Source organism: Ailuropoda melanoleuca, chromosome 10, assembly GCF_002007445.2.
Source record: "Ailuropoda melanoleuca isolate Jingjing chromosome 10, ASM200744v2, whole genome shotgun sequence".
Lineage (NCBI taxonomy): Eukaryota > Metazoa > Chordata > Mammalia > Carnivora > Ursidae > Ailuropoda > Ailuropoda melanoleuca.
Genome location: NC_048227.1, coordinates 83,146,608 through 83,170,042, shown reverse-complemented (window position 1 = coordinate 83,170,042; position 23,435 = coordinate 83,146,608). Strand labels below are relative to the sequence as shown.

Genomic DNA, 23,435 nt, shown 5'->3' with positions numbered 1-23,435 from the left:
CCATTCCGTGGGCTGCCTTTTAGCTTTTTTGACTGTTTCCATGAGAGACTGTGAACTCTGGGAAACAAACTGAGGGCTTCAGAGGAGAGGGGGGTGGAGGATTGGGATAGGCTGGTGATGGGTATTAAGGAGGGCACATATTGCATGGTGCACTGGGTGTTATATACAAATAATGAATCATGGAACTTTACATCAAAAACTAAGTCACATACTGTATGGTGACTCACATAACATAATAAAAAATTATTATAAAAAGTAAAAATAAAATATAAATATATATATGTGTATATGTATTTGACATAATGTTGTGTAGAACTCCATTGTGAGTATGCCATAATTTATTCATTGTGGACATTTGGATCATTTCCAGCTTATGGCCATTATGAATAAAAGTATATGAATATTCTTAAAAAAATAGAAAAAAAATGTAAAGTCTCCAGAGAGCAGGAGGAAAACCTACAAGGACAACCTGCTTCTGGCTCTTGGCTCACTAGTGCCTGACATTTAATAGGCACCCAGTGTGTTACAGTGTGGGGTTTCACTGTATGCTTGATAGTTCGTCTTAGATGAGAGAACCTGGTAGGAATAGGGAAGCAGGCAAGAGAAAATAGTCTCTGCAAAATCCAAGTGGTTGGGAATGTATTGTGCAATAGTGATGGGCTTTTGTTAGTATTTCTTAGTATTTCTTAGTGATTGGATAGGGAAAATAAACCCACGTGTGCTAATAATCGGGTATTTCACTTTTGATCCAATTTTACCTATTTTAATAGGTATATATATTTTTAAGTGAAGCAATGTCTGCCTTCTTGCTGTTTGCTCTTCCACTCTGGGTATTAGTAATACTCAGGAACACACCGTACTTTCTCACATAGACATGGGGCTCTTAATTTGCCTTCTCCACTGATAAAGTGGAGAAAGTCTCTTTTCTGACTTTAGGGTAATGCTCTGGGTATGCTTAAATTTTTCATTATTCTTTTTGGATTCTATTTTTATTTAGAGATTCAAAATACTTAAGACAGAGCATTTTAATTACATTTATTGAATAGGGTATTAATAATAATTTTTTTAATTTTTATTCTTTTTTTTCCATTTTATTCTCATTCATGATTCTCATATGGACTTTGGAAGGTCCTCATTTTAGTTCTATATAGAGGAAAACCTAAGAAAGAGAAAAATAACACTTGTAAAGAGCTATCTTATAAAATTTGGCAGCATGCAGCAATAGTGCAGTTGTTGTATGAACTAGATGAATAATTAATGGTTCCATCTTAATTGGACAGAGAAACAAAATAAGAATTGAACCAGAATTAAATGTATTCCTGACAGGAAGGAATCAATTTACTTGTAATTTTCTTACTAAGGGAGTCTCTTTATTTTAGATAATCCCAATGCATAGTAATCAGAATGCTGGTATCCATTTCAGTCGTGTCCATTCCAAAGAAATGATTTCCTTTAATACATTGTTCAGATTTTGCAGTGGTCATCACATAATTGTATTAATATAATAAATCAGGCAAAACTACTTGATTAGATGCTTGTGAAGTCATCAGAAAATAATCATTTCCAATTCCTATTAATGTATGGAGGTCATTTTCTTATTTTGTTAAACTATCACAAAAATGATGCCTAAGTAGCTTTTGTTAACTAAAACCAAGAAAACTTTATATAGTGCCAAGTCTTTAAATAGCTTTTCTGAGCCTTTGTTCTTTCATTGCTAAAAATATGTATAATAATATCACCTCCCTCATAGAATGGTTTGTGTTGGTTCCTTGAGACAGTGCGTGACAATGTGGAACACATTGCTTGTCTTGTAGTAAATATTTAGTCTACACGTTAGTGATTACCATTCAATAATGTTCCCTGTTATGTATTTTAACAAATATATTTTAAAATATTACATTGTTGTGGTTATATATGAAAGACTGTGTTGCCTTAAAAAAAAAAACTCATCCAAATCAGCATGAGAAATTTAAAATAGCTCAGCGTCTGACTTGTTCTTCTACCTTTTCCCTATTTCTCATAGACTGAAAATACTCAAGTTTTTCAGTTCCTGTTTCTCAACCATTTCTCAACTTGGAGTGAATTAGTCCAAATGAGAATTAGTCTTGAGAAAGGACTCCTCTCGGAGTAGGTGGATCTGGTCCAATTAGAATTTATTGGCATGCCAAGCAAGCCCAACTAGATAAAATTGAATAAATAGGAGCGCATATAAAAATCCTGCATTTTAGGTCAGAAAGTGACTAAGCAGATGTTTGTTGGATAAGCTCTGACTTGATAGTGGTTTGAGTAAAAGATCTGGGGGATTTTAGTTGATTACAAATTCAGCATAAGCCACTATTTGATATGTCCCTTCTCTTTAAGAAAGAGGAAGGAAAATATTTCATTCATGTCTCTTGTATTCTGGGCTCCACAACTTAAAAGAGAGAATGAGTGATAAAATCAGAATAGATCCTGAAGACAGACAGGACGAAGAGAAGACAGACATATTAACAGTTTTGACCTAGCTAAGGAACTATTTTATATAGAGTAATAATTTTATTATTTGTGATAATAATTTTATTATTTGAACCCTTAGCTCTGATTCTCTTCTAAAGGTATAAGAAAATAATAGAAGTAGGAAATAGACTTTTTGTATTCATCTCACAAAGTGATAGATGATTCACAGCCTGAAAATATTGAAGTGTTTCAATGAAAAAACTTTCATGAACATTTTAAACATGTGCAAGAATTCTCAAAATGTCTTTATTCATCTTAAATCTAGAAGACACTGCTGCTTGCTAAGAGAAAAATTTGGAAGGCATTAAGAAAATAAAACCACTCAGAAGGTGTAGTTTGTGATCATAAATATATTCTGAAAAAAATTGCACAAGTCTTGGTTTGATATCTTCCCCTTTTCCTCCCTGGATTTCTCATGCCATTTCTCAGTTTGCAATGAAAGAAGAAACCTTTGTAAAAACACCCATGGCCCTGCCTGCATCTTTCACTAGGGGAACGATGTTAGAGCTTTTCTCTGAGTTGTTCATTCACAAAAGCTTCTGGTTGCTTTAATTTGGAGTATTTGTTTTTGAGCTGTAGTGTCAGATGGCTTAAACTCCCCCAAAACAATTTGATTGCTGGCTCCTTTATCCTTACGTCTTTATGCTTCTCAGCTCATCCTTCCCATGGAGAGGTTGGTAAGCATATTGTCGGGTGGAGTCCACAGACCCCAGAGCTCTGCTCTGCAGTAGATGTACCCATCTTTTAAACCGTCTTTATAGGCGATTATGTTAAAATTGGGGAAGAACTTCTGTGGCTGTCCCTTTTTCTGCAGAGGCACAGATGCCCTTGGTGGTTATGGGATGGAGGACATGTGGCAGCCTGTGCTCAGGTCATCATCCATGCAGAGGCCGTCTGGAGATGTCTGCAGTTCCTTGCTTCCCCAGCAGTTACAACAGAGCTGTTCTTTCTGGCTGAGGTTTTCTGCTGTTTTCTGACATCCCCGTTGCCCTGTCTTGTGGCACTGCTTCCTCACCTCACATACTGATCTTCATCAGTTTTTCTGTCTTCTTCCTTGCTTTTTTTTCATATCCTGTCTCTCCCAGTTTATCAAGAGGAAACAGTTGGTTGTAACCAGAACTCTCCTTTTTTCCCCTGCATTGTAGTGTTATAAAAAACTGATTGTTCTTTACTGTGTTTGGTTTTGTTAAATCCCCAGCTGTTCTAGAGGCATTCTGAGAAGCAGATTTGAAAACAGTGAATTTTTATTCTAGGTAGCATGCACCAAATAACGGAACTCATTTCCAAAACAACATGGGTTACAGAAAATGATCTGTATCATTTTTAAGAGATGGAGAAGTCTGTAAGATTATTTTATTCGATGAGATGCTCTACTAGGATCTTTCCTTAAACTCCACAGATAATCCTTTCTTGCAATTTCTACATATATTTTTGTTGACATAAGGTAAATTTATTTTGAATAGAAGTTTGCTGTAAGCCTTAATTATTTTAATTTGAATATAAATCAATTTAAACTTTAGGTCACAAAATTCTGAAACAATAGAAAACGACTCCTGTCTATTTATCATGTGAGTTTGGCAAATAATGACAAAGGCAGATGTGTAATAACCACATGGTTTCTCTTCTGGTACATTAAAACCACAGGCTACATCCTTTGGTGTATATATTCAAAGTTTCTCCTTTAATAGAATGGTAAAGTCTGTTAGTATCCATTGAAACCACCTCCTCCCGTGACCTCTCTTGACTGCTTTGAAAGCTGTGATTTAAGCCCTAGTTCTAGTCTAACCAGGTCAGGCTTTAACTTAAATGATGTGAAATAGACGAATCTAATGTGCAAGTCTACTTTGTTTGTGGTTTTATAACTATGATTCAGTAACCTCTTCTTAAATGCGAATGCACTCTATTTAATGTTCTATGTGTCTTTTCCTCAAATACAGGAATCTCAGCCTGAGTCTCTACCGTTGAAAAGTTATTCCTGTGGGGAATAATTTTTTTTAGGAGACTGAAAAAGGCAGTGAAGAACTCCTCATTATTGGAAACTGGAGGAAGGCAGGTCCTTGTTACCAGAGGCAGAAAGTTTAGCGACACTGTCGTCTTTGGTAACAGGAAGAGTAGGAAGTGTGCCTGGTGAGCTTCACGACCTAGCCAGCGAGGTTGCCAAGCAGTGCGGAAGGTGCCACATGGGCTCTTCTTGCTTCTTGTACTAAAATGCAAAACTAGAAAGAGTAACCAAGAGAAGGACTGTTAAACAGAAAGGAACCAGGACCAGAAGGTTTGAAAAATTCTCAGCCTCTGGAGAGGCAAAAAATGTGAAGTTAAGAGATGGCTTTTTAGAGAAGGTCACATTCATTGTGAGTTTTGTTAGCATCAGGTTCCTTTTTATCTGGTTGAAAATAATGTTTATATGGTGATTATTATAATTTTTTAATAAAGATTTTATCAGAGAGAGCGTGTGCTCGCTCATGAGCAGTCATGAGCAGAGGGTGGGGCAGAGGGCCATGGGGATTGATCCCAGGACCTTGGGATCATGACCTGAGCTGAAGGCAGACACTTAACCGACTGAGCCACCCAGGTGCCCTTGTGTGAATGTTATTTGATATTAATGTTGACTTGAACCTGGGGGATGAAGGGCTGCCTTGTGTTTCCTCCTCACAGACTATAAGCTGTTGGAGACTAGGTCGTTTCATGAAGTTGAGGTGCAAACATAGGAAAACGTATTTAAAGAAACTTAGAAAAAGGAAGCCTCAGTACATCCTGCTGTAAGTAAGGCCATGGGAACTCTACCGAAACAAAAAGAGAAGAACTAGGGCTAAATCTGCCAAGACCAATGCTTTCTGGCTCACCTGCAAGGAAATTGCTTAGAGAACCAAAGATGCTAGGTACCAACAGCTGTCAGCAGTATTTCAGGAAGAGTAAATAGAAAACTTTTAGGTGTCTGATCACTGGCTGCAGAAAGAGCATATTGTAAGCATTTAGTGTTTGAATCTGTGAGACATCCTCCCAGCTTCATAATCTCAACCTTTTGGCACAAATCGGCGTCATATTGCTTTGATAAGTAGTTATAGAAGTTAGACAGTTGGGCAGTAACCAAAGGTATTCATTGTGGGGAAGCCATGAAATATATTGGTTTATAAAAAAAATCTGTTTTTAAGTTAGTTTTCCTCCTAAATAATAATAAAAAATTCCTAAAGTTATGAATATATGAAGCAGGGTTCCTTAACTTTAGTGCTTTTGGCATTTTGGACTGCCAAAATGTGGAGAACTGCCCTGTGCATTTACAGAATACTTAGCAACCTTGGCCTCTATTCTGGAGATGCCGGTAGCACTCTCCCACTACCACCCAGTTGTGAGAACCAAAAATGTCTCCAGACAGTGCCAAACGTCCCCTGCGAAACAAAAATCAAAACAACCTCCTGTTGAAAACCACTGATACAAAGGGAAAAAGTAACCGGAAAAGGGAGGAAAAAGGCAGTAGAATTTAATTGTTCACAAGTCCATATTTTTTACCTAAATAATTCTGGTTCTGTGTTCTGCCTTAAAAAAATAATACAAGTGTTAAATAATTGTAAATTAAAGCAACGTACCAGTTTGGGTTTGAATATTGGAATTTTTGCTTTGGGAGAAAATATAGTAGGTGTTTCCTTCAACAGTAAGCAAATACCTTATATATGTGAAATTAACACCTCACATATCGGATTAGGAAATCTGAAATGACTAGTTATATAGCCAGGAAAGAACCCACATTTCTTACTGTGCAATCCAGGGAATATTTTTCTTATTAGAGCAGTCCAGTTTATATCACCCCAAGTAATCATCATTATCATCTGGGGAACTTTTATTTTTATTTTTTACTTTTATATATTTTGCATACTCATTTATTTGAGAGAGAGAGCACTAGGGAGAAGTGCAGAGGGAGAGAGAGAGAGAGAATCTCAAGCAAACTCCCCGCTGAGCACAGAGCCCGATGGAGGGCTCTATCCCAGGACCCTGAGATCATGACGGAGCCGAAATCAAGAGCCGGATGCCTAACCAAATGAGCCACCCAGGCACCCTGTGCTGGGGAACTTAAAAAAATAATAATAATAAACTTTTGGCTCTCTCAGAGTTTTTGAGGCTGATGATATGTTTGGAAGCCACCGTACCTGACCACATTTCCACTCATTCATTTTAATTGTAATTGTAAATTATGTTTCATGGTTTTCAGATAGGTAGGATTGAATAATCTTAAAATTGGGGTCATATCGCCGACTCTGTATGTTCATGTTCATTCATAAAGAAGGGAAGGAAGGGATGGGAAGGAGGAAGGAGAGAGAAAGAAAAGGAGAAAGGGAGATGTATGTGTGTGATTGTTTTCCAAGGGGTGGTGGACAACAGCCTTTTACATTGAGCAGGGGAATAAATGGGTGCTTTTAATAACTAGTTATAAGATGTTAAAGTGACTTCTGCCTATTCTGTCATGTGACTCACATCTCAATAGACGTTTTCTGAAATGGGTTAAAAGAGCAAAGGCGAGAATATTGACTGTGTTTTGTAAAAAGCCCTGCACACCGCACAGAGCAAAATGTTAATGAAACTGGCAAGGTGAATGGCCCCTGGAGGCAAGTTAGGCTTCTATTCATGTGTTATAGGAAAGGTGCTAAGGTGGGTGATGATACCAGGCAAAGGGCTGCGAGCCTGCATGGTATTTTAGAATGAAACTGACTATCCCTAGGGTAGCCAGTTCTCCTCTAGCCTTTGAAGGCAATCTGTGGTATCGAATACAGGAAATTCTAGTGATTAAATGAATTGAGGATTATTATTACAACAGGCAGTACATTTATTTATAAAAACTCCTAAAACATAATAGGGATTTATTGCCTTTACTCTATTTGTATTTCCCTCATATTACAATGTTGTTTCAGGAATTTAAAATGAATCAGAATGCAATACATTTTCCAATAAAATTAGTTTTTATTAGTCTCAATTTAAATAATTATATTATTTGCCCTGGTGAGTTCTACTTCAAAATACATATTTGGCTATCATGGCTTCTTATAAGGTTTTCTAACGTTAATGTTAGTTTCTTACAATTATCCGTTTTACTTTTTAAATCTCTTACAGTGCCTGTACCAACCAATATTAGATTTGAGGCCCATAACTTTAATACTGTCCTACATTGGGACTACCCAACCATGCCACAGACCCCTGTTTTTACTGTACAGGTAAAGAACTATGGGTAAGTGTTACTCTGTCATCTTTTTTATTCTGTTTTTGTCTTGGTCTCTGTATTTTCCCTAACACTGTGTTTTTTCCCAGCATCTTTCTTTCCCATGTGGCAGAACTTCTGAAACTGCTTGTAGACTTCCAGAAGTGCTAAGGACGCAAATCAGTTATTTTCAGAGTACTTCCTGCCTCTTAGTTCTTCTTCCTGTCAGAACTGAGGTAGAGGAGCCTCACTAACTTTCAAGACTTTTTAAAGATTGATTTATTTGAGAGAGAGAGTGTGCATGTGTGCATGCTAGCAGCGTGGTGGGAAAGGGAAGGAGAGACACAGAGAGTCCTCCAGCAGACTCCCCGCCAAGCAGAGAGCCTGACACAGGACTCCGTCCCAAGACCCTGAGATCATGACCTGCGTCCACGTCAAGAGTCGGACACTGAGTCGACTTAGCCACCCAGGCACCCCAGGAATTAGGGAGTTTTTAAAAGCATGACAAATAAAGCTCACAGTTCTGTATTAAAAGTAATGATGTCAGGGCGCCTGGATGGCTCAGTCTGTTGGGCATCCGACTCTTGATTTCGGCTCAGGTCGTGGTCTCACAGTCCCAGGATCCAGCCCCATGTTGGGCTCTGCGCTCAGCATGGAGTTTGATTGTCCTTCTTCCACTGTTCCTAACCCCCGCCCCCCATAACTAAATAAAAATCTTAAAAAAAAAAATGACGTCTTCTTACTTTCCATAGTGAACGTATTGTTGAGTAGAAAGATAAAAATTTCAAAAAAATTTTTGACAAATGTCAGGAGTCTTTGTAATGTGTTAGATTTTGTAATCAAGTAATGATTATTTAAGTTAATAGAATCTAGAGTTATTTAAAGATCAGATTTTTAAAAACTGTATGTGGAATGTACTTAGTTCAGGTGTTGTATTTTGAATTGAGCCTCTTTATCGTAAAGGAATTTATAATTCTTCTAACCAGAGGAAGCCCTTCCTACTTTGTCTGGCTTCTCCGTCCTATTCTTGTTCAGCTGTTTCTGCCAGCTCCATGCCCTAAGTGAAAAGTGAAGCAGAGACAGAGATGATTCAAGTTTATACATTAACAGTAAAGTTACCATTGTGCTTCTTTATTCCTCTTCGTTTTAGGGAAGCAATATGGATTGATGCCTGCAATACCTCTCATCATAATTGTGATATCTTTTCCGTAATTAATGATCCGTCACTTTCTCTCTGGGCCAGAATTAAAGCTAGGCTTGGACAAAAAGAATCAGCCTATGTAGAGTCCAAAGAATTTATTTTATGTAAAGAAGGTGAGTAGAATTTTTAAATTTGAAATTTTAAGTTTGAAAATATTTATACAAGTCTGTATTTGTTTTTATTAGCACTTGCTAAGAATTATCACAATGCCCAAGAAACCTTTGGAGGAATTTAGGGAGTCTGTGTCTTCCTCTTTCCCCAAGCCCCACAAAATAGGGTAAGAGGTGCCCATCACTTTGCGCCTTCTTTTTTTTTTTTTTTTTGTTTAAGATTTTATTTATTTATTTGACAGAGAGAGACAGCCAGCGAGAGAGGGAACACAAGCAGGGGGAGTGGGAGGGGGGAGAGGAAGAAGCAGGCTCCCAGCGGAAGAGCCTGACATGGGGCTCGATCCCAGAACTCCAGGATCACGCCCTGAGCGGAAGGCAGACAAGCCACCCGGGCGCCTCCACTTTGCGCCTTCTAAACCATTACAATTCCACTCCCTACAAGCACGGATCAGTGCTGCCCGGGTGGACTTTGTGCCAGCCTCCCCCCTGCCCCACCCTGCTCCATCACTCCCAGCTGAGTTACACTCACTGAGGACAGCTCTCCCTCTTCCACCCTGTGCCTCATCCCCAAGGCCTCTGGGATTTTTATATAGCAACTTAATACATGAACAAATTTTAGATTTCTATAATCTCTCCAACCCCAGTGATTTTTTTAGCCCTTTCTCCTGCCTGCAGCGCATTCCTGCGGAATACCTGATCTTAGTTACCACCTCAGGCTCCAAAATCTTTATTGCCAGTTCCTCTTCTCTGACTGAAATCCTACCTTGTAGCTCTCACACCCTCACTCACGGGTAAAGAAGCGATTGATTAGTCACTTGACTCCTCCCTCGTGTTCCAGGCCTTGTGCCTTGCCATCCACCTTCACTTCCTTCCTTGTTCGGCCTCCACGCGTGCTTTCCTCCCCTGCGGCCTCGCTTCTGCTCCTGCTCTCAGGCCCTTCCTCTGCTTGCCCTTGAAATAATTTTATGTCCCAGAGTCCGTGCCTTTGTCATCTGTTAACTGTGCCGTCTGTATAGCAGATTTTTCCCGTGCAGGTTTATCAAGGGCCTACTGTGTGCTAGAAAGTACGCCAGGCCCTGAGGATAAATTAGCAAATAAAAACAGACCTGCCTAGCACGTAGTGAGTGTGCAGTAAATACATGGAGACTAGGTAAATGGTTCACCAATGAAGTCTCGCGCATCAGTGACAACTTAATAAATATTTGTTGAATGAATGAATATCTAGTTTTGATTTTCACCATAAAAATTCAGTGTATTTAGTAAACTTTCATAAGAGCCTCCATGCCAGGCATCCATAGGTATTGGCAATAGGAAGAGTTTCAGTGGGTGTTCAAAGGTAACTAAAATGCCTTTTCTGAAACTTTTTTTTAGAGAATAGGTTTTCTTTTTAATCTGCAGACCCACAGAAAAAGGAAAAATAACTTAATAGAGCTTCTGTTATGTCAAGTTTTCTTTTAACAGGATATATGACCCAGCTCTTTACCTTTAGCACTAGAAGTGAATTTAAGCTGTGAAAGAGGAGTTTAGATAAAAATGTTTCCTGCTTGAGATTAATATTTCTTTATTAAGGACATTTAGAATATCTTCTAGATCTTTGTGGAATGGCTTAAACATGGTTCTGCTTCAGAACAAACGAAAGAGTACGTTGATTTTGGCAGTTTTATGTAATGTACTATAAAGTCCCAGGGGCAGTACTAATTCTGCTTTTTTTGTGTCCCTTCCCCCTCACCACAGGGAACATTGGACCACCTGCAGTGGGTATCAGAAAGATGGAAAATCATATCATCATTGACATATTTCACCCTTTAACTAGTATAAGTGGAAGAGAGCCAGTACCCATATATGATGAAAATAATTGTCACATATTCATATACACGGTGAATTTGAGAATAAATGGAAGTGAGGTAGGTGTTTCTGTTTCCTTTGTTCTGTTCTGTCCTATTTTTCTGTTGCTAGCCTAAGTTGTCTTTATACGTAGTGTAATGAAAGTACAGTGCTTATGAACACTCAGGCAGGACTTAGGGATCATAGGCTTTGGTGAGATAAACCACATAAATAAATGTTGTTGAAGGGAGTTGGTATTGGAGTTAATCACTCATGCCAGGGAGGTGTTAAGTTTTGTCTTGGCCTCATTTAATAGCATGGCTCTATTTTAGGATTTTAAACCTGTTTATTCCTGTTTCTCCTCTGTTACCACGAAGATCATTTTACTCTTTCTCACGGTAGTGATGTAAGATAATAGGAAGCTATAATTGGAATCCTTGTTTTCGAAAGAGAAAGTGAGCGCCTCTGTGTGGGGATATATTTATGTTCTGGTGCTGGTGTGCAGACCACACTGGGGATTGGAATGATTCTGGTCCATTCATTCTCCACAGCGCTGCCATTGCTTCATTTAGTAGTATTTGCCAGGCGCGTGCTCTGTGTGTCCCTGGCACCAGCAGATAGCGGTGCACAGTACGGACAGTGCTCCAGGGCTTCATGGGATGGAGAGAAACAGAGCAGGGGGTGGGGGGATGGGCAGCGGAGTTGGGGGCAGTGGTGATCTTCAGTTGGGTGGTCAGAGCAAGGAAGGTGGAGCCAGGTCTGGAGGAGGTTAGGAGGTGACCTTCCTGGAATTAGATGGGGAGAGTGTTTCAGGCAAAGAATCTAGCAGAAGCACACTGGGCAGAGTGCAGATGCAGATGAGGTCAGAGGTCACCGGGGGCCACATCTCTTGGGGTGCTGGAGAGATTTGACGTTATTCTGGTGAAGGTGTTACGTCTCTGGAAAGATTTTAGCAGGAAGAGTGACATCTGACTTAGATTTTAAAACATCACTCTGGGCGCTTAGCGGAGTCGTCCTTCTGAAGTGCACATCTAACCTCCTTCCTTCACTCTTTAAAATCCCTTCGCAAAGCCCTATGAGCTACGAAATAATACCTAAATTCCCTTCCACAGCGTGGCCTACCAGGCCTTCGTGATTTGGCCGCTTGTTTCCTTTCCAGCTTCCTTTCTCCCCGTTCTTTCCAGCCTCAGTCTTACTTGTGCTGTGTTGAACTGCTTTTGGTCTTCATTCCGCGCAGGGGCTGTGCTGTTTCCCGGAACCCCCTCACCCCCTTCTCAGCCTGGGCAAATTTCTGCTCGTTCGTCAGTGTTCAGCTGCCATTTCGTCTCCCCTTTGAATTCTCTTCTGACACTTAGACTGCTTGCGCCGCTGTGGTTTGATCATTCCTAGTTCCATGTAACAGTCCCCTTGCAGGACTGGTGACTCACGTTTCTTTCTGCTCTGGGGGGAGTTGCGTGACGTCCGGCCCCACCGTCCTGCCCTTGTGTGTTAGGGCGCTCACTGGCACAGGGGATGCACATCCTTTGGCTGTTGGAACAAATGATGAACTGCCAGAGACTGCCTCCGTCCCTTCCGTGTACTGCTGCTGAGAGATGCCACAGTCTTTGCAGAACCCCTTCCCTGTTCTTCCTGCGGATGCTTTTCTCTCTCATCAGCTAAGTTCCTAGCACTGTTAGAACAGGACTAATGACCATCAGTTGCTTTAACAACTAACAGTGAACATTCCTGCTATTTGAGTTCTTAAATTTGTAATCCCTACAACGCACATTTAAATGAATACGTAGCGTAACGCTGTGTTGGAATAATAGATTGACTTCTTATTTGATATCAACACTGTTTGCAGACTTGTTCAACTTTCACCACATACGTTTCCTTCAGGTGTTTGATCAGGATCAATATGGTGCTTTTTTTCGGGTTTGGTTTTGTTTTTGCAGAATAAAAGAAGCCATGCATTGTTGTTTTCCCCATACAGACCGTATATAAAACGACAGTAGAGAATGAAGATGATTGCAATGAGACTCAGTGCCACCTTGTTATCCCACTGTCCTCCCTGAACTCTGACTACTGTATTTCAGTAAATGGCGCCTCAAAAGATTGGCCTGTTAAGACCGAGATGTCCAAAGAACTTTGCATTACCACTTCTGATGATCGCCGCATGGAAGGCAAGTTTCTGCTGTTTTTTTCCTAAATACAGGGAGGGACAACTGAAATAGGGTAATTGGAAAGAGGCAGTTTCAGTAAATCTCTTGTTCTTTTAAAAATATTCAGTGGTTCCATTTCTCAGAGAAGTCCAAAAGTAAAAAGTAAGCTCCTCCTCAGGCATTAAGAGTTCTAAAACAACCAATTTGGAAAGCTGTGTGATGAACTTTTGACCCAGGGAAGAAAAAAAGATAATACCTAAAAGTGTGCATAAATGTCTGCATTTCAGGATTACATGTAGTGATGTAAAGCAGCTTACTTCCATATAGCAAGATGTTATGTAGCCATTAGAATGTTCTCTGTAAGGGTGGCAAGTTTAAAAATTGAATAGTAAAAATGTTCATCGGCATGTGTGATGTGTAACCTGATAGGTTACAGATCATTTTTATAACACTTAAAAACAATTTTGTGTCATTATCTTTCCTTTGTATGTGTAGGGGAGATACAAATGATAGAACTTTAGAACTGATATTCTCAAGTGGCAGGTACCGTAACAAAAATTTGACCTGTTCTCTGCACTTAACAAAATTTAAATGTTCATTACAGATAATTTATAAAATATAAAAAGCCAGAAGAAAACAAAATTATCTGTAGTTCTGTCATCCAAATATTTAGTAATGGTTTGGGGTTTTTTCCCTCATCCTGTTCTCTTTTTCTACATAGCCATGATCATATTGTATAATATATAAAATTTTATGTATTGCTTTAAGTATATATTATAAATATTTTTCCATTATAATTCGTATACTTTATTAATATTATTTTTCATCTCTGTAGACTGTTTCATCATGTAGAATTTATATTCTATTTAATGTTCCCCAATTTGGAACTTCTAGATTATTTATGATTTTCTCTATGATAGCATGGTTTGATAACTCTGTGTATATATATTTTTTCCAATTATTAGGCTGTTTTTAGAATATATTTTTTATTTATTTTAAAGATTTATTTATGTATTTTAGAGAGGGAGAAGAGAGCATGAGTGGGAGGGGCAGAGGGAGAGAGAGTCTCCAGCAGACTCCACGCTGAGCACGGAGCCTCAAGTGGGGCTCGATCTCACAACCCTGAGATCACCACCTGAGCTAAAACCAAGAGTTGGACGCTTAACTGACTGGACCACCCAGGCGCCCCCTCCCAAAATTTTATAATACAAAGACCTCCTTTTTATGTTGTTTTTTTTTTTTGGTTTGTTTTTAAAGATTTTATTTATTTATTTGTCAGAGAGAGAGAGAGAGCACAAGCAAGGGGAGTGGCAGGCAGAGGGAGAAGCAGGCTCCCTGCTGAGCAAGGAGCTGGACTTGGGACTCCATCCCAGAACCCGGGGATCATAACATGAGCCAAAGGCAGATGCTTAACCTACTGAGCCACCCAGGCACCCCTACAAATATCCTCTTGAAGAATGGGAATCGAGGCCGAAGAATTAGACCAAATGCCTGAAACTTAGTAACTTTTAGGCTCTTACAACGAGGGTTTCAGATAGTATGTAACTTAAAATAATGTAGTGTATTATTATGCTCTTATTATGCCAGCTTGCATTGCGTTACTTTGAAAAAATAAAATCCTAATTAATACACAAAATTTGAAATAATGCAAATGCCTCAGATTTATTTTTTTTTAAGTCTGAATTATAAACTGGGCTGGTACTCTGGCCACATGGTGGCAGCACTGTGGCTCAGAAGCGGTATTCCCTGCCTGCCGGTGCCCTTAGGTGCTGGCCTTAGGAGGTGATTTTATCTTTACTGTTGAAATAACTTCATTTTTTCTACTTCCTGTAGTAGGTGTTATACACCATTCATTTAGTCGTCATCTCCAGAGTGACTATTCTAAAAAGTAACTTTGGAATAGAAATTAAAGGTGATAAAATGCCAGTAAAGAGGCCAAACAACACCATGGCACGTAGAGTAGTGTTAATTTGAAAGAGAGGACTGTGAAAATAGAACACTGAAGATTGTGCTTTGAAAATAAAAAGCAGTAGCATAAGAGCAAAATACCCAATAGTGATTATAGATGTATGTGCTCTGAAACGGATCTTTCCTATTTTAAGTTATCTTTGGTTTGCATTTAAGGGCACCCAATTCCTGTGCAGCTTTCCTGTCCCTGTGTGCTGTGTGTATGTCTGCATATCTTTACAAGTATTTGCGATCTTGAAGTAAATATAAAATGGAACAAAATTCTGAGGAATGGGATTATTTTAAGAGTTATAGACATTGTCAGAATTTATTTCCGAAGGGATGGATTTTTTAAAATTTTCTTTTGCCTTTTTAATGGAGAGAAAAGTGTAACTCTGGAAGCACCCTGTATTGGGGGCTTGAAGGAAGTGGTTGTGAAAGCCTCTGTTAGCCTCTTTGTGTCATGGGGGTAGAGGTGCAGAAGGTTGAGGATTGCAGAGCCGGGAAGAGCCGTCTTAGCATCTAGGACAGGTGTACCTGAGCTTCTTTCATCTTGCCCGACTTCTGTGGCACGTGTTCTTTGCAACTCTGACCATATTAATTATTAGAGAACGGCACTGAGACTTTAAAACTGTTTCATGTATACATAGCAGTATTCCATCTTAATTCTAACTTGCGATTTTTCCCTCTTTTTAGATTCTGTTTGGATTCCAATTGTTGCTGTTCTCCTGTTTCTAGTGCTTATGCTGGTATTTGTATTTTGTTACACTAAGAAGATGAATCCATGTAAGAGGGAAAGCATCATGTTACCCAAGTCCTTGGTAACATATTTAATATTTTTCTTTAATCATATACACTAAAGCGTTTATTTGGACCTTTTTGATAATTTTCTTAGATTTTTTTTAAGTAGAATGATGTTCAGCAGCACGTCACCTATCATAAATCACTCAGTCGTCCACACATCCAAACCCACATGATTTTTACTACACATCATGTACTTTTTATGCACGGAACAAGAGCATAATTGGATAAGTCTGTTGAGGAGCTTAAAGTTCAGTGGGAGAAGAAGATAAGTATTCAGTGGATATACAGTGTTCAAACATAGAGGTTTATGTCCGTGCCATTGAGGACTTTGTCCACATTTAGAGGGTGGGGCTTCATTGTGGCCTTTCCAGAGGCAGTGATGTTTGAGCGTCTTGAGGGACAGACAGGAGTTTCTCCAGGTACTGAGGAACCGTATGTGCTAAAGTCTGGCATCGAGAAAGCATGGCTTTTGAAAATCTTAAAATACAGAAGCACCATTATGGTTGGAGTGTAGAAGGAAAGATGGCCACAAGTGAGAACAGAAGTTTGACATTTTTAAAAAAGATTTATTTATTCGAGAAAGAGAGAGCATGAGCAGGGGGAGGGGCAGAGGGAGAGAAATCCTCACGCGGATTCCCCGCTGAGCGCGGAGCCTGATGCTGGGCTCGATCCCAGGATCCTAAGATCATGACCTGAGCCAAAATCAAGAGTTGGATGCTTAACTGACTGAGTCACCCAGGTGCCCCAGAAGTTTGAACGTTTTAATGTCTAACATTTAAAAGCCTTGTATGATGAAAAGAAGATTTACAGCTAACAAAATGGTAATTGTTTGAATGAAATAGGACTGGGAATAATATCTATAACATGCAAAGGACACATTGCAATTTGCTTTGAAAACACAACCTTTATGTAAAGTGAATAAGAACTATCAGCAGTAGATAATTCGTGTATGAATTATAGCATTTGTCCTTACTAATTAAGGAGAAGTAAGTAAGTAAGCACAAAGCAACCTTGCAGTCTGCAACTTCATACCCACTAGAGAAGAAAAATAAACCTGAACCCCATAGTACTACCCAGTAGTGCCAGTAGTAGTAAAACTGGTGTATACTGGTAAAAGTAAGACAGCTGTGGTGGGAAGGTAAGCATATAATGGGTGTAGAGTGTAGTAGTGCCATAAACAGTGCACAGCCTTTGACTTAGTAATTCTACTTTTAAGAATTTGAAAAAAATCTTCATAAATAAAAAGGTGTGTAAAGATAATTCAGCGTGTTCTATAAATAGTAAAAATTGGAAACACTTCAATATGCACTGTTAGAGAAATTACTTTAATCATCAGTATAAAGAAATTATATGAGGCAGTGAAAATTCTAATAAAAATTATAATTATGAAGGCGAATGGTGAAAACATTACATAAGTAGGTGACTCCCATTGCAAATGTAACGTGCATACATGTGGAGGTAATGGAGAAAAGCAGCACATACTGCTTAGATGGCGGAGGACTTTTTTAAAATTCTAAAACAACTTGTCTTAATATAGTATATTTTCATTAACAAGCAAGACAAGGCAACCACCAGATGCTATTATATTGTTACGATCAATCTGCCATTTAGCAGTATATCTCATTGCGCATTACCCTTTGACCGTGTCTTTTTAAGGATATGCACTTAAGTTTAATAATTTATTGTTTTTAATCATTGGTTTCTCTTCCCTTAGCTGTCTGTGGTAAAAAATGCCTCCTCAGAGACAAAATCTGAATCCAAGTGTATATCACCCATCACCTACCAGCCGATTGTCCCCGAAAATGAGAAGATGGTTTGGGAAGAGCAGTTGTCTCCAGCAACAGTTGCAGGGACACCCAATGAAGACAACCTAGGAAAAATGGAACACCGAGAAGACGTTTCCAGTGAAATAGAAGTGGTGACCATTGAAGAAAATACTTCTGACATGGCTCTTGGTAGCCCTCTGAACCCAGGAATGAGAGAGAATTCTGTCCATTCAAGTAGTAACCAGTCTGAACCCTGTGTCGTCGCCTTCAACTCCTATCACTCCAGAAATGGTTCTGACAGTGGCGTTGTGGAATCTGATGGCTTCTTATCTGACTCAGAATTTCCCCCAAATAACAAAACTGAAATGAAGCCCGAAGTTCAGGAGTGTGTAGTGCTGAGAAACACCATCACCTCCTTTGGTTACGACAAGCCGCATGTGTTAGTGGATCTGCCTGTGGGTGAAGGTGGTAAGGAATCCTTGATTGGTTATAGACTGACGGCAGATTCTTAAGAGTTTTCCTAAGGTCAATGACGATGTGCCAACTTTGAAGGATCGGCTTTTCCCAAACAGTTTTTCCGCTTTGATTTCATGAAAGGATCATTCTTGCAGAAATTGTATCTTTGTCGATACTAACCAAATAGGAGTATCTGGGTTTACATAAAGTGCAGCGAGGCTCTTTGGTGCTGTTACATTTGGTCTGAAAACTGCAAAAGCTTTGGAAAAAACAAACCATTGTCACATTTGAAATTTTCCATTTAGTGGACTGTTAGTAACAGTGAAAACTCTTTAAGAACCCTGCTTCCTGTGATAGTAGGTGAGATACCCCAGGGTCCTTTCTAATCACTTCCAAGACCTAGAATAGATTTTTTTTCTTTTCTGTGCCTCCGCATGGTATTTGTTTTTGGAAGTCTATGTCTATATAGTATGTATAGATATATATGTGTGTGTGTGTGTATATATATATATATATTTTTTTTTAATAGAGCATGAGAGTGTGAGTGGGGGGATGAGGGGCAGAGGGAGAGCAAGAAAGAATCTTAAGCAGGCTCCATGCCCAGCATCCAATCTGATGCGGGGCTTGATCTCATGAACCCATAACCTAAGCCGAAATCAAGAGTCAGATGCTTAACTGACTGAGCCCCCTGGGGGCCCCGATGTATATAGTATTTTTTTATATATAATATTTTTAAATGCTCACTTTCAGAAGTCCTGAAAGCTTTCCAAAACCGAATATAAAATCTAGTTCGAATCAGTAGACTTAATAAAGAATATGTAAATAGAAACATGTATATATTTTTTATGGAACACTGCATTTAGAGACTTGTAAATAAAGTATGTTTAAAATTCATTTTTGTACTTATTTATTCAAGCACTCAGGCAGTTAATCTAGTATTTTTTACCCATTTCCTTGTTTCCATGCATTAAGACTATAGAATTATTTTCTAATTATTCATATCTAATCTTTAAAACAGTCCTAAAAACAATGTAATCTTTAAAAATAGTCCTTTTATGTCTGTATTTCATATTTAGCACTCATTGTACAGAACACTATTCCAAGCTGTTTGGGGAGGGGAAAACCAGATTTTTCTGTAGAGCATGAGAATTCAGGGGTTCTCCAGCATAAAGACAGTGGTCAAAGCCGTTGGAGTAGGTGGGAGCCCTGAGAAGCATGTGGTGTGAAGAGAGAGTCCCCAAAGAGAGGCAAGCCAAGAGTTAATTTCTGTAACACAAGGCGTTCTTGGGAATTACTAAGAGGATAGTAGTTTTAAGATTCAACTGAATTAATTGATCAAAAAAAATTTTTTTAAATACAACTTCTGTAAGTTAACCAGGGAGAAACATTTCCCTTCACTTAAAAGTACAGATTAAAGTGAGGTGCTCTTTGATTCTATTAGTGGGGGAAATGTAGTAGTAAATACTAGTGAGATTTCGGTGAAACTAGTATACTCACTTATTTGGGGAACAATGTCTTAATGTCTTTTTAAACTAATATATGAGTACATATAGTCCATAAAAATACATATCCTTTTCAGAATTTATTGTATGAAAATTATAAAAAATCCTTAAGACAAAAGCATACAAGTTAGAAAAGGAAAAAGCAAAATAATGAAAATAATCGAAATAGACAAGTTACTGTTTTCCAAAAGGATTGCGCTAATAATAGACATTCCAGCCACATGTGAATAGAGTACATGGTTTTTGTGCCCTAGCTAATTAGGATAGCAGTCGTTTTAATTTCCACAAATTGTATAGGTAAGCCATTTTAATACTTCTGTTAGCATTTCTTTAATAATTAGTAAAGTTGAGCATGTTTTATGTATTAGGTATTTATACGTAACTGATTGCCTAATCTTGTCCTTTGTGCATTTCTTTGGGGGCTGTTTATTTTTTTTTATTGGTTGTATCCTTTGTCTGCCAGGAGTTACACATTTATTTTTAAAATTTCTTATCTCTTACCCTGCAGATGTTTAAAATGTTTATAAAGTCAAATCTATTAATCTTTTCCTTCCATTTTAAAGAAACTCCCTAGAAGATACAAACTTTTTCCCACATTTTCTTGTGTTATTTGGGGGTCATGTTTATTTCTACATTTAATCCTTTATCCCTCTAGGTATTTTTCTTTTTGTATAAGCAGGAAGGTAGGGATCCAGCTTTATTATTTTGGTTTCTAGAGCTGCCATAATAAATTACCACAAACTTGGGTGGCTTAAAACAATGGAAGTGTATGCCCTCACCTTTCAGATGCAGGTCCACAATATGCTGGAAAGCTCTAGAGGGATCCTTTGCCTTTTCCAAGCCTCTGGTGGTAACTGGCAATCCTCAGCTTTCCCTGAATTTTAGCTGTGTTGTTCCAGCCTCTGCCTCTTGTCACATGGCATTCTGTCCTGTGTGTCTCTGTGTCCAAATCTTTGTCTCTGTAAAGACACTAGTCATTGGATTGGAGCCCGCTCTAATTCAGTATGACTTCATCTTAATTTGATTAGATCTGCAAAGACACTATTTCCAAATAAGATCACATTCATAGGTACCAGGGGTTAGGACTTCATATCTTCATATCAAGTCACTTGGCTTCTCTTTGCCTTGGTTTACCATGAAGCAGGGGTAACAGTGGTACTTAGCACACACGGTTATGAGGTTAGCTCACACGGCCCTTAGCTCAGTCCTTGCAAGGGCCCTATGCAAGCACTTTAAAGATCAGCTCCCCCAGTGTGGGAAGGAAACAAGGATCATCACATTCTTAATTACAAACAAGCTGAGAGCGTAGTGAAGGATAAGCCCAGGGTGCAGTCGCAGCCTAACAAGGGGACTCAGTTGAGATCGGGGATCAGCCTCTTGAGTAAGCGACATTTAAGCATAAGTTGGGTGGTGGGTGCAGGGAAAGCAGGTTGGGAAGAAACTTCCAAACCTAAGAAATAATGTAGGCTCCTGAGCTGCAAATTTTATTATTTTTTTTCATATTTTAATGTACATAAGGGTAGTATTTTAATATAGCTTCTTTCCTATTTTGAGATGTCCTCTCATCCTCATAGCTGAGCAGTACCATCGAGCAGAGCCAGGTCTCTCCCCAGGAAGTGTTGCCCCTTAGAGGCAAACAGTAAATGGCTTTGTGTTGCACTGACCCAAACAAGGAACAACCAAAACGGGGGTCAGAGCTCCCCCATCTTATGTTCCCAATCCACTGCTTCAACATTGACGTTTTCTTAGTAGTCTCATTTCAGATGTTCTGTACTTGAAACCTTCCAGTGGCTTCCCCTTCTCTCAGAAAGCATCCAGAATCCTTGCCATGGCTCCCAAGGCCTTTGGCCCCGATCCCTGGGTGCTCCTGACCTCATTGCCAATACTCTGCCCCTTGCTCCCTCCCCTCCAACCACATGCCTTCTCGCTCTTTCACGTGGACCTTGCTATTGCCTCTCTCAAGTTGTGCTTCCCCCATGTCTGCACAGCTCCCTGCCTCCCCTAGCTCAGACCTCTGTTTACACAGCACCTGGTCAGCGAGGCCTTCCCTCACCCCCGCTCTGCAGCAGCATCTGTCTTTCTTGCTCCCTGCACCCTGGTTTTTCTCCACAGAGCTGACGGCCACTGACAAAATAGTCGTGTGACTATTCACTGTCTGCCCTCTCCCCTCCCTGATACACATGCTAGAATGTCAGCTGTCTGTGAACCAGAGCTTGCCTAACCCACCGTATATTTCCAGAATTTAGGACAGTGCCTGACACAGAGCAAGTTCTCAATAATACTTGCTGACTCTCAGAATTGTCTAATTCTCTACACAGCCACTCCCATCTGGCTTATCACTGTGCCCACATCAGAGTTATTCTTTCTTCAACTGTGTGTGTGTGTGTGTGTTGAAGAGAGAATATGTCTGTTTCTGATATTCCAGAAAATTTGAAAACTTGCATAGAATTGCAGAACTTCTTGCAAACCAGAACTCACTCAACCAAATATATGAAATATATGGAATAAAGGTGGGGGATTATAGTCAGATGATAAAAATTAGACAAGTTGCAAAAAAACCCCAAACCCAGCTCTTTGGTTTTGAAGGGCATTAACCTCCCTGTCCTGCAACAGCTTGCCAAATTCAGTGAACTGGTTTTACCTCAATGATTCTACCCGTGTTATGCCATCGATAGAACTGTCTGTTCCCTTCATCTCCATAGCACTCGAGTAGGGCTAGCGTGGAAACCCATCCAACTCCCTCCCTCTCTGGACCTGCAGCCATCCTCTCTTCCCGCGGCAGGATTCCCGCTTGACTCCTGCTTGGATATTTGGGGAACATTACGGCAGCTGTCCCAACTCACCAAGCCTGGAAGCATATTTAATGTTTATCATGGCTCCCCTGCAGGCAGATGTTTGGCAGATTTCTCTTACTCTCCTTGTTATCTGGTGAGGCGGGCATTTCACATTTTTTCCAAGCGAGGAAACAAGGGCACAGAAAAGTAGTTGTTTTTTGGTAAACTAGAAAGCAAAGAGGTATATCTTGAGAATACAACAGAGCTGGAACTCAGAATGTATATAAAACCTGGAGGATGGCAGGGCCCAGTGGAGCCAGGGCAGTAGGGGCAGGGGTGCAGAGCCTGGGGAAAGGTGCACCTCAGAGGCTAGGGAGTGAGCCAAAATCTGTGACATGGGAAACTGCAGCCTGCAGCCTCGCCCAGGAAGCTCTGCTGGAGTCGTGTTTGGCGGACAGGAGGACACGGGTGGGGAGAAGGGAGCACTCTGCGTACGAAGGTACAGCCCCCAGCTCGGGGAATACGGGATTTTAGAAAATTGAAATGTTCTTGACGTATAACATTATATTGGTTTCAGGTATGCAGCAGAACGAGTTGAGGTTTGTACGTATTATGTAATAATCACCACAATACATCTAGTTAACACTCATCATCACACAGAATTTTTTTCTTGTGATGAGAACTTTTAAGATCTATTCTCTTAGCAACTTTCACTAATACAGGATACTATTCTGAACTCCAGTCACCATGCTGTACATGACATCCCCCCCGACTTACTTACAACCCGAAGCTTGTACCTCTTAAATATGGGATGTTTAGATGGGTTCAGGTAAAGAATCTAGAGATCCTAGAAATCAAATGGGCTTAGTCTGTGCTCCAGGTTTGTCCGGGCTTTTGGGGGGATAAGCACTGGGCCTTCGAGTACCAGGATGGGAAATCCATTGCAAGTGGGTGAAGCTGAGACAGATCTATTTCGAGGGATTCGAACTCAAGCTTTATCTATCTCCAAAGAGCAGGCTCTTCCCGCTCATCTTTGAATATAAGTCATGCTTTAACTCTGATAACCAGGCAGCTCCCTCCAGAAATAGCTTTAGGTGAAGCTGGAAATACACTTAACTACTAGTAAGTTACTTATGGTGGTTACTCGCAATGCTACAGTAAAATAAGACGAGAAGTCGTCATTTTAAAATGTGGCAGGTACTTTCCTTACTCTGAGGTTCATGAGGGTT

At 39.7% G+C, this 23,435-nt stretch overlaps 1 protein-coding gene across 1 annotated transcript in view; it reads left to right on the top strand.

The window, feature by feature from the left end:
- The window catches only part of IFNGR1 (interferon gamma receptor 1), a 21,961-nt gene extending 3,772 nt beyond the window's left edge, over nt 1-18,189 (top strand). The window contains exons 2-7 of the mRNA XM_002915085.4: nt 7,597-7,711; nt 8,832-8,995; nt 10,727-10,896; nt 12,789-12,978; nt 15,601-15,725; nt 17,423-18,189. Coding sequence (XP_002915131.2) covers nt 7,597-7,711; nt 8,832-8,995; nt 10,727-10,896; nt 12,789-12,978; nt 15,601-15,725; nt 17,423-17,986 — 1,328 coding nt within the window. The 3' untranslated portion in view covers nt 17,987-18,189. The remainder of the gene's footprint in view (nt 1-7,596; nt 7,712-8,831; nt 8,996-10,726; nt 10,897-12,788; nt 12,979-15,600; nt 15,726-17,422) is intronic.
- The last annotated feature ends 5,246 nt before the right edge of the window (nt 18,190-23,435 follow it).